The sequence below is a fragment of the Adelges cooleyi genome, unplaced genomic scaffold (genome assembly GCF_023614345.1).
Source record: "Adelges cooleyi isolate 19-005CV unplaced genomic scaffold, UGA_ACOO_1.1 ACOO_flye_CR_arks_rails_tigmint_CR_PRNA_9, whole genome shotgun sequence".
Lineage (NCBI taxonomy): Eukaryota > Metazoa > Arthropoda > Insecta > Hemiptera > Adelgidae > Adelges > Adelges cooleyi.
The window spans coordinates 15,298,646-15,310,892 of NW_026096579.1; the positions used below are offsets into that span (position 1 = coordinate 15,298,646).

Here is a 12,247-nt window from a genome sequence, read left to right on the forward strand (position 1 = left end):
ACGTATCCTATAAGTCGGCGATCTTCACCGGTCACAGCAGCCAGTGACCATCAATAAGAAATCGGTGATAATTGTGTGTGTCTTAATATTATAATATAATGTCATGTGCGGTACTCCAGAAAAGCGTTTCATATAATATATAGGTATTTGTAGCAGCAGCAGAAGCAGCGTTGGGCAGCGACGCGGTCCGACGGTTCCACCAAATTGAATTGAACGCGGTACATCGAACCCGGTCACGTCGAACCGCGTCCACCGCGGCTAATGGCCGTCCCGCGTCCGCCACAGCGCCGTGCAATGTACAAACGCATGCAGATTGCACTCACACAGTACGATACGACACGATAATAATAATAATATATTCAACGACACACAACAACATAGTAAAACAGGTGTATAGGTGGTATAACCCCGTTTACCTCGGCGACCGTATCGGAAACCGGTTGCAGGTACGTACACGGGAATAAAAGTCGAGCTGATGGTGCGCGGGAAGAGTCGCGGTTGCGGTAACGCGCGCCGAGCGCGACGATACGATACGAGCCGACGATAGCCGACCGCGACCGAACGCGAAGGGCACCTGCATTCCGACCGCGCCGTGCCGGCAACGTTCGCGTCGTCCGTCATCGTCTCGTGTTCGTCGGCCGTCGTCGTCGTCGTGTCGTGTCTTCGTCGTCGTTGTTTCTTGGTCGTCGTTCGAGTCTTTTGTCGTTCACGTGTATAGTTTTATTTGTTTTTTTTTTTTTATTTTAACACACACACACTTGCACGGTAAAATAGTACTTGCCTAAAAAAAAAACTCCACAAAGGTCCAAAGACCCGCCGCCGCCGACGAGGCCGTCGTCGAAAGACAAGGGGTTTTTTAAAAATTGTTATTTCTTATCTACCGGTTTTCTTGGTATTTTGTTTTCCGTCAACCGAAACGAGCTTATCTCGTCCGCCGGCAAAAGTCTCGGCAAAAGCATGTCGAAAATGAAGGAAACCCGCGCGCCCATGACCACCTTGCGGCTGTTGCTGTTGGGCTCCGTCGTCTTACTATCAGGTACGTGTACACTTACATGAGAAAAAGGGCGCCAAACCGATTGTAAATAATAATATATGCGACACTATCCTGTCGTTGCTCGATAACAAGAGTAATGTATATTATACCTACTTGTCGCGTTGCGCACCTGTTTTGTTGTGATCCGTCGAACAAACAACAAAACAAAGAAAAGAACCGGTCGACCGTTCACATACTCTGAATATGTAAAAAAAATGACACTAGTGGTTTCTAGGTATTTTTGAATAACTGCAAACTCTGTCCAGTCACGTTTTTTACAAAATAGGAATTTAGTCGCTTTACGCCGGTACAGGCCGAGACCTGGTATTGCACAACTACCGGATTTGTCACCGATATGAAATTTATCTTTAGGGCGTACCTTTAGGTGCGTACACTATCAACCATTTAATATATTAACATATCCGTGAAAACTATTAACGATTAAAATAAAATATTAGGAAATTTATAAAAAAAAAACCATTCGTTTTCAATTATGTCGCAAACCTATGTATGAGTTGATTATGACGTCATTGTGTTTGTAATTAATTTCGAACACCAAATGTTACAGGGTTCATGTTAGGCATGAACCCGTTGTTTCTATTTTTTTATTTGATGGGATTTTCTATCAAAAACCAAATTCGGTTTAGAAGATAGATAATAATTATTATAATTAACGACAGCTTAAAATTTAAATAGCATTTGTTAATAGCCTTCGGAATTATTATTTTAAAGTGTTCTATTATCCGTTGTTTACTCAAGAAACAAGCTGTTGTTATCCTATGTATGTTAGGTATTCAACATAATATTTTCTTCCCGGAACCGTAGCCGGGTTTTGCTTGTTTTACCGGAAAACGAAAACCGAGAACATAGGTATATATTATTAAGTAAGTTAGGTCTACCTGACTTAAAGTTCAATTTGACTAAACAAAATAAACTTCTCCGTTTAAAACTAAACGGTTTGGTTGGTGTTGTTGTTGTAGTATACAATAAAATGCATAATATTATTATTGTATATTTGTGGTTGGGTATAGACATTGCGATTGTAAACTTGAGAATAAATACAAAAAAAATAATGGCTCGATAACAACATCACATTTTATGACACGCTATTATCAGAGTTTAATTTTTTTAATTTTCTTTTGTACACCGGCTATCTTCGATTCGTGTAATTATAAACTAATCGTTGAAAATAATTACCCAGTCCTAATAGGTTTCAATATATATATATGTATATATAGTATATACACACACACACACAATAGTAGTTTAATGGATGGTCATTTTTTTTTTTGTGAATTCGGTAGTATGTCTCTATGGAAAGCTGATTCGTGAATGTGACGGAATTAAATGAGGGAAAAAAAAACAATGAAGATATCCGTAGACCCACGTCAGTTACAATTGCCCCGTTATACTTGTCACTATATACCTACCTATATATATATATATATATATATAGGTATTATATTGGGTTGAATGATGTGTCCTGTGTAAAATAGACCATGCGAATTTTAAAACCTACCTTTCATTGACATTCGACAAATTGATTCCCATACCGACGAATTAAAATAATTACCATTAAAGGTATTCCATTTGTGTGTGTATAAAAATAATAAAGTTCATTGCCGGATAAAAAAAAAATAAAAACTCTGTACCTAACTCATTCATATGAAAATGTTTTCATCGAAGAAATTAATTCATTATAATGGAGATATTACAAACGAATAATAATAATTGTACTGTAACCCTAGAATGCCCTTTTATATGGCTTAAAAATAATAATTAATAACGTGAAATTTACAATAAACATTAATGTATCCTGTACATTGTGTATGTGTGTGTAGTATTCCATTACATTGGCTGTGTATAGTGTGTAGGCATGATGTATGGCGTATAACTACAAGAAGCCCTATCATTTCATTCCGTTTTGTTCCCAGCATCGAATCTCCGTTGATTGTAACAGTTATAATTATATAATACATTAGATTCAACGACGCCCTCGACCTTGAATTTTCAAAGTTCAAACAATAGTACTTGAAATACTTCAAATTGTGTTCTGTGGCAATTGTTTTTAATGTATTTGTTCTAGTAAAATATAACATTCGAGTTATTATTATCATCGGGTCATTTAATCTTAAGTCCGAGTCTCCGAGAGCTATAGTGTCACATTATTATTGTACTCAAATTTGCAGTTTCGCTTTGATTTTCTAACCGGAGCTTCAGTCAAAATATTCCTTTTTTCTCTCCATATATGCATTATTGTTGTGCTATTTTCAAATAGAGATCAACAGAATTATGCTAAACGCCATTGAAATACATTATACATTCACAAACACTGAATTGTTGCACTAAACGAAAATTAAATACATTTACATAAACGTTACCCTCGGTTTGGAACAACAATTATTATTAAGAATTATAAAAATTTAAATAAAACAGTATACCTACTCCCTTGTTTCGGATAAAACGCTATTAAAAACTTATTCATTTTTTATTAAAGTTAAAAAATACATAGTATTTGTTTCTCATAACACAAACTCTATAAATATTGGTAAAGAATTAAACACAAAATATGCAAATGCGAGTATTAAAATATTATAATTAAATCAATGCTGTCACCGAAACACTCGACCAAGTAGAAATTTGTAATAAAGACTGGTTGTTCTTCTGTTTCTACTACATAATTGACTACAATATTTAGAATAGAATATATTACTGATTAGGTAGGTACATACATTTATGTCTTAGCTGGGTGATTTTTATGATGTACATTGTACCCTTGTCGCTTGCTTCTTGCGGCCCATGCATTCAAGTTGTATTGAAAACACAATAATATATTTTAATCACTGTCTTTGAAAATATATAGTTAAGTGTGTACATATATACTGTTATCTACACCACTATCCTGATGACTCCTATCTTTGTGTATTAGCTGGTCAGCATTACTCGATGATTGTTCTGTTCCCACGCCTTCGTGGTTATTCTACGGGCCTCCGGCGATCGGTCATCTCTGCAAGTCTTATACAGTCCCTACTAAATCAAAACGTTTCCCAAGCAAGCGACGACCAATCGCCGTACACAATTATATTACCATCGAACAATTAAGTTTTTTTTTAATGGGTAGTTAAAAAACGTGCGTAGGACTTGGTTGGTACCTACTCGTCCGAATTAGATAGAGGAAACTAGACGTGTTATTGTAAATTAAACTCTTAGCTTACCCCCCCCCCCTTCCCCTCACCCCCAGGGTTAGCCTCGCATTAGTCAAGGGTACTAGGCATATCAGCTCATTGTCGGTAATTTTTTTATTCCAAGAGCTTCAATGCCGGTGTTTATATTATAATGTGTAGGACAACCGTGTAAAATGTTTCCTCCGCCTTGATAGTTATGGTTTTTTAAATTTAAAAACTTTTGTTTTCGTATAACTTGTTGCGTTTTAAAAATATTATGTCGTTGTACATTTATTTTTTTTGATAGTTTTAAACGACAACAAAAATGTGTTCAAAAAACCTTTATCGCTTACAATTATTGAAATCGTTATTATATTGAACGCCATTACATTGTATCAGGACGACTAGCACTCACAACTATACAATGGGGGTCCCCGACTCTTGGTTATGACGTGTATACTTATTTTTCTTCTTCTTCTTCTTCTTAGACTTCACTCTCTCACGACGGTCGTTTCCCTCCCACTGTTGCTTTAGGTCACGATGGCACTGCCTCGTCGTGTTGGCGATGCTCCCACGAAGATAGCATCGAATCTTGGTTTAAAGTATTTTGATTTATGGTATAGTTTAATGTTGCATCCGATTAAAATTATTTGTGTTTTCACGAGAAATGTTTTGGTCTCTTACCGTGAACAACTATAGCAGCTAATTCCACTAATGAAATATTATAAAATAAAATAAAAAAATTGCGCTCAGCAACAAGCAACAGTTCTATTTAATATTTGCATTGTGTCGTTTAACAATAATAACAACAACAGCGCAAGATTTTATAAACAAAAATAATAAATAAGATTTTATTGCAGATTTTTTGTGTGCAGTTCAATGATCTAAGAATGTATACAAACGTATTATACATGTAGAATATATTAGTCTGTGATTTTCTTTTGTCTATACCAATTTATCAAGAGGTGTATAAACACTTATATGTCAAAATCACTAGTGAAAAATTTATTTAGCCGATTGGAAATGTGTTGCTTTATATTGTTCGTGCTTTGATATTGCGATGCGTGGGTGGGTGTTATCTAGATTTCTAGGTCAATGGTAACATTAACGACTAGTGACAACCATAATAATTATTGTGTATAGTAACGGTATAATGTACTCACTCGCCAAATGGCAATTGGCTCGTAAAAAATTGAACGAGCAGTTCAAGTATATATATATATATAAATAAAATAAAACCATAATTTTTTGTACCCATAAAAAGTCTTATTTTTTAATCCATGCGATAATTTATTTAACAGTGAAGCCCCAATAATAACTAATAGGTTTTTTGTATGAAAAAAAAAATATTAATGAAGGTACAGATACACTTTTGTTTGTTATGCTCAATAGTGCGTATTGTACCACATTTGTATTTTACTGTAAAACATGCATCAAGAAACATGTATTTTCCAAAATGATTCATTACATACATTTAACATCGTCCGGAAAAAATATCGGCCTTTGGTAGAATAATAATTCAATTTGCATACAACTTAGTCTGTAATGATTTAACACATAGATAATTATAATATATAGTATAGTATGTTTAATCTAAGGACTATGCCTATTAAATACCGTCTTTGTCAAAATGTCTGTAAGACAAATAGCTATGTCCCCTCTTAAATTATGCAATTCAACTGTCGCGAAGTTGCGTGAATAATCACACTAATGTGACTTGGCGGATATTGTTTTTTTTATCTAAGAAAACAACATTGTACACTTATCATGGGTAAAAAAATAGCGGCCGTCGGTGGTTTGCACTTCTTTAAACATTTTTTTCTTATTGTAAAAAAATACTGGGGTGTTCCGGTCAACTGCTTCACACTTACTAGAGGATATACTTAATCTAAAAGCGTAGCGCACGATATACATACAAGGTGGTGGTGGTCCATTTAACATAAGACACTCGTTTTCTTAAAAATAATTACAATTTGTATTTTTTTTTTTTTTTGGTTGAAATTTTAGTTTATTTTTCAATATTTATTATTGCCAGTAGGTACATATTAAATTTTTATAATTTTTGGTAAATTCCAGAGCTCCATCAACACTATTTAAATGGTAACTTACACTTTTTTTTTTATTAAGTTTAACTTTTAATTAAGAATAATTTACAAAAATGTTTACTGGCCCATGAACAGTTTTGAATAATTATTTTTAATAACGTTAAAAGTAATTGGTTAAATCTGATTATAAATTACTTTTCTTGTTATAAAAAGTTAATAAAATATAGAACTTGTCATTTAATTTTCAAAAGTTTACAGCGCTCTGAAAAATACAAAAAAAAAAAAGGTAAATGATTCTTCGTTTTATAATACTGTACAATAACGAATGAAAGTATTTAAACAAAAAAAAAACTGCAAAATTGCAGTTTTATTTTAAAGAACAATTTTTGATGAAACACCCGGTTTATAAAATATCCACAGATATGTATGCATTTATGTATACAAACACATAACGCAGTGTGTTTTATTTTGTCCTTTAGTCTGTCTAGCCTAACGGTATTTTAATAACGTAACGTGTACCTATACTTCTTATTGTGTATCTTTGTTGGGAGTTTTTCCTCTTGTTAGCCGAGACCGTGAAAGCGATGTGATGCCTGCCACGGAAAGTAATCGAATAACAACGTGTAATTGAAGATAAGTTGCAACGGTGTTGTTGCATGTCCGTCTTTCACGTTTGAGAAAAAACATATTGTGTATACAGAGTGGTGTCATACAATCCGTTATCTAACTTAAAAAAATTGATAACAATGCGTTTTTCGTTTACTTTAACGATTGTGTGCTTGTTGCATGCTTGGTCTGTTCCTTGTTGTAATTTAGGTCGTGGTGTGACCGTCAAGTATGTTCGGGAACTTGTATATGAAATTACTTAGTTTTAACAGTTGTTGTCTGTTTCTGTAGACTGTATGTGTGGTTAAAAGCGTTAGAATCCGTACACGATTTACACATCCAATTTTTGGAAACACTGAATTTTGTGAGTTTATTTCCAAACGGGTTTTTGATTTTCTCCGGGAAAGGTTAACCTTTTTTCAATTGGTACAACGTGGTAGTAGCATTTCGTTTGATTGCCCACATATGTTATTCGTCCGATATAATAGTGTAAACCGAGATATATTTATTACCCCTTTCGAGCCGCTCGGAAACGTGTTGATGGTTTGTTCGATCTCATCCTCGTATTACTTGAAAAAAAACTATATATTAAATTGATATCGTCCAAAGAAGAATTATATCGGTTTTTCGGAATTAAATTTATTATATTATATACATAAACTCGATATGATCCCCGTTTAGTAGATAACACACAAATAAAGATAACTGTAAACAACTATATAATGTAATAATTGTTAATATTTGATTACGGCTAATTACAACAAGTAGTTAAATTTAGTTTTTTTTTTATGTAAGATTTACTATTTTTAATCTATAGAATTCAATCCATCGTGAACTTGGCACTGTCATGTTGTAGACAAGTCGGACAGTGAAAAACGAGTTGTTTTTTACTATTTTTACCAATAACATATTTATGTTGTCTTTTCCAGACGTTTAATTGGCAAACGATTTTTTTTTTAAACCCGGTATTTACTATGCTACTCTAACTTACTACAACAATATCAGGTTTATTTTTCAAACAAACACTGTAATAACTTGTAAAATGGCGTCAAATTCTGTCGACTATAACGGGCTACTTAAAGGTTAACGGTGACGTTGAATTTGAACGTTAAAGGAACTAAACCGTCAAAAGTTAAGTAGCAAAAATTGATTTTGTACTCGTGTATCCATCGACAATGGTAATTTATTGAAATGGCCATTGTTAAAATAATAATATGTGAAACGTGATAAAACAAAAAGTATACATTTTCCACATACATTGTACATTTATCGTAGATGCTCTTACAATTAGTAATCATGACACGTTTGGCTGTAATGGTACAATGCCTTGTTGAACGCATGTTAATTGCAATTTTCTTTTATGTTCTATCTGTAGGTATTGTTACTTTTTAAAAAAATTTTTATTTCTTATCCCCTATTTAAAATAATTGACAAAATCGAATAGCATAGCAAACCGTATGACCACATATTTTGTGTTACATTATGTACGTTCCTAGGGGTCCATAAGGGTTTTTATGTGTCATTTTTATTTAAGTCATGTGACGTCATGACGTCAGTGTTTACATGCCGAGTTAGTTATCTGATTTCATATAGCCTGTGGTAGTATGTCCGTTCTGGTTTAAATGCTTCTTGTTTAAGCGGCCCTTGCATGCACAATATAATCACAGATTAGATAAACTAAAACCCACATTCTTGAAAAAAAAAATATATCATTGTACAAAACATTTTTCTATAATATACTCAGTTATATATAGGTGTAATAATCTAGTTTTCCAAGTGTACATGTCGCCATCTTTGTGGGAATTATAACCTTTTTACATGTTTGTAACTGTTATCGCTGTTTTTTAACAACCATAAGTTAAGTCGATAGCACAGAATCACAGATATATATTTATATGTATATATTATTTTATACACACATAAATCCGACAAAGATGGCCGACGTCGACTTCCATTCTTATCACTAGTTAGCAATCTAGTTTATTATATAATATATTGTCTGTGGTGATAACAATCAATGAACAATTGCACAATCTTTCAATATTATCTATTCTAGGCCATCAATATAATATCGTGCAAACTCGATATCGTTAAGCAATACTATTGTGCTTGTAGCTAGGGCCGCTTTACACTTGTGTGACCGGTTTACTGATTTCCCGGCGGCGACACGAGGTGTGGGATCAAACTCCTTGTACCAGTGATGCGTGAAACCGAAAATGGGCCGACGTTTTCGTTTAAAGAATTTGGACCTCTGCGGTGGAATATTAGTCGCGCACACGCGGGGAAAAGAGGGATTTCCGGTAAACCTGAAGGGAAATCAGTCGTGGGATTTTCCCGAGGACCGACCGGGTTAGAGTAGCCGAGTTGGCCGTTCGCTCAGTATTTCCCGGGGGGCATGACGACCAGGAATATAGTCCTTGATACGAAATTAAAGCCATTTTCGAGGAAGGCATCATCCCCGTGGGTAATTTTTCATCGTCACACACACACCGCACACGTCGTTTTGCCGTCTTACGTTTGACGACCGACCCTCGTTCATTAACGATTGGTATTTTGTCACTGATGGCATTACAAATTCCTCCCCCCACCCCCGCGGTTAAATACCTACATTTTTCTAAGATCGGTGTAAGTGTTGACACGTCTAGAAATAGGTACAAGTGGGGAGCGAGGGGAGGAGTACGTCATGCAACAAACGTGTCTTGATATTGTATAAACTTGTAATCTATTTTCTTATCTTGTGTTCCACTACGCAGTAAGCGTTCCAGGATGATAACAAGTTTTAAAGTACCACTACGACGGTTAATGCTGACGTCCAGCATGGCCTTCGTAGTGGTGCCAGGTTATACAAATTGGTTCTTATAAGAGAAAAAAAATGTAGAATTGCCTAAGAACCCGTGACAGCTTGCCTACGCAGTATACTCAAAGCCATTGCAATTCATAATATAAAATGAATTAATTTGATTGGCTCACCCTCAAACTGCCATTTTAATTTTATCATCGACAATTTCCTTGGAGAGAGGGTAGAGATGGAGGAATAACCTAGTATATTTAATCCATGCACAAAAATTATTTTATTTTGTCCAAACAAAATGCTCGTTGTAGGTATGTTTAAGATTTAACTGATTTTCTATATACTTCCGGTTGCAGGAATATAATATTATATTATTTGGCTATTGTAGGTACTCAAGTGTAAAAAATATCAGAATCGTCCACGTCGAATGCTGCAAATAGTTTTTAATGCAAGTTCTTACGCCATTAAATTGATACCGCTCAAGTAGAATAACGGTTGCGGATAAAGTTCTCTTTTATGTATTTTTTTTACAGGGCGTTTATCCACCCGACGAAACTTCTCAACGTCACACTGCATTGTAGTCCCAAAAACCATATTATTTTTATTTATCGTTTCCACAATTCTTTCTGGACGACAGCGGCGGGGCCAAGTTTAGCAGACCCGACGCAGCTTTTGTGGTCGGGTCTTTATCGTCGGATGAAATCTGAGCACACGGCTAAGTTATGTCGTTTTTTTCTCTTTCTAGTTGGCCCGGCTCTCGACAAAAATTCGTGCTCAAAAACAAAAAGTCCCACAAAGATTGGAGGCGTTTCGCTAAGTCGCTAAATCGTGTAAACCGTGTTCGAGTGCACACGACGACATTCGTGTACCGTTGCTAATATTTTGTTTGTAATCTATATTATTCGTTTGGAAGTTTACTCAGATATTGTTTCAACGACATGGTTGTAATTTATAAAGTGTATAAACACTCACGATTTGCATGACAAGCCGAGAAAAAGAAAGATAGTGATCTTTAGGAATCAAGAAAATATATATTCACAGGCGAATAAGGTAAATTTATGCTACCGGGTATAAACGTATAAGAGGGGCCCAAAGCCTATATACTTGACTTATTGTATAAGTACACGGGACCAACTATCATGGGCAATTATCTAGATATAACACATAATTCAAATAAAAATATTTATTTGAGCTGCGAACACTGTACATAATAGTATAATATAAGTATAAGAAAAAATGAAAAGATGTTGCCGGTATACTCGTCTGAAATATTACATGCCAATAATAATAACAATATCTACTCGGTTTTGAGTTTGTTGTTTGGCTTATGTTTGATGTTGCTAAATACGTGACTTATTACTTGCTAAAGCGTTTGTATTAATATCAGGTAGGTACGTTTAACATTTAACGGTTAAAAAAATAAAAATAAAATCGTTTTTTGTTTCTGGGCCAACTTTTTTTTTCGGGAAATAAACGCCAAACTTTGTACCCGTGTGTGTGTGTGTGTGTGTACACCTCGTGGAACAGTATATTGTACATGGGGCCGTGGTGTGAGTATATACATCTATTTTTAAGCTCGACGACGATAACCATCGGACAAAATAACAGGTGTGACGGTAAAAAACAAAAGGGGGAGGGATACGGTAGTTGTGTTTCGTGACTGCAGAAAAAAAACAACGTTTACCTTCATTGGTCTTGCTTATAAATCGTGCATGATATTTTTAATAATTCTTTGACCGCGCCGGGGCGGTAAAATGTGTAGTGACTTCATTATAGTTTACTATTTCTGTACAATTAACATGATTTTATACTTATAAAACCCTGTCGTGTGAAAAACTTTAGTGCACACCGACCGACCGACGTTTGATGTATTATTATTCGAGCGTTTTGGTTTTTTCATTTTTACACGAACCACGCCAAATGGCTTCTGTACATATATTATAGAAATAAAACCTAAATTAAATACATAAGTAATTTTAATATTAATACACGACAACATTGTGAGCATATGCGACTGCAGTACTCTTATCAACTATAGTTGTCGCTAAATTCATTCAAAACGGATTTATGTAATAGTTGAGCTAATGTTTACATATTTGTCTTAGTCGAGATAGGTACTTTATTCCGCTCATTGGACAACATTTTTCAAAAAAAAATATCATCAGATGCTTCGAACGGTTCAAATAATATTGCTCTAAAAAAAAACCATTTCATAAGACAAGTGTTATGAAATTGAAAATAATAAAAAGCTCGCGGTAAACAAATTTTGTTTTATATTCCTTCAACGGGGTAGACCTCAGTAAAAAATCTGTAATACAATATAGACAGAGCGGCGCTCTCAAGCAACGTGTTGTGGTGCAATAAAACTTAAATGTAAATAAACCAAAAAGTATAACATTTTACTGAACAGCTGCCAATCCGCCGGTGTTTTGCAATTTTTCATTTTATGTTGTTGCCCATATTGTATATGTTTGAGCGTTCCAGTGAGATAGTAAAAATAGACAAGTAGGTTGCTAACAAAAAAACAAACAAAATATATATATAGGTACAAGAGCCCGACGGAGGACCTGTATACAAGTTAAAAACTCATCTTACGTCGAGTCACAAT

The 12,247-nt window shown here is 34.7% G+C and overlaps 1 protein-coding gene across 3 annotated transcripts in view; it reads left to right on the forward strand.

Moving 5' to 3' along the window:
- The first annotated feature begins 622 nt into the window (after positions 1-622).
- LOC126847209 (fasciclin-2) overlaps positions 623-12,247 on the forward strand; it is a 98,963-nt gene continuing 87,338 nt past the window's right edge. For all 3 annotated transcript variants that reach the window (XM_050587345.1, XM_050587346.1, XM_050587347.1), the window contains exon 1: positions 623-1,036. In XM_050587345.1, the coding sequence (XP_050443302.1) occupies positions 958-1,036 (79 nt within the window). In that variant the 5' untranslated portion in view covers positions 623-957. The remainder of the gene's footprint in view (positions 1,037-12,247) is intronic.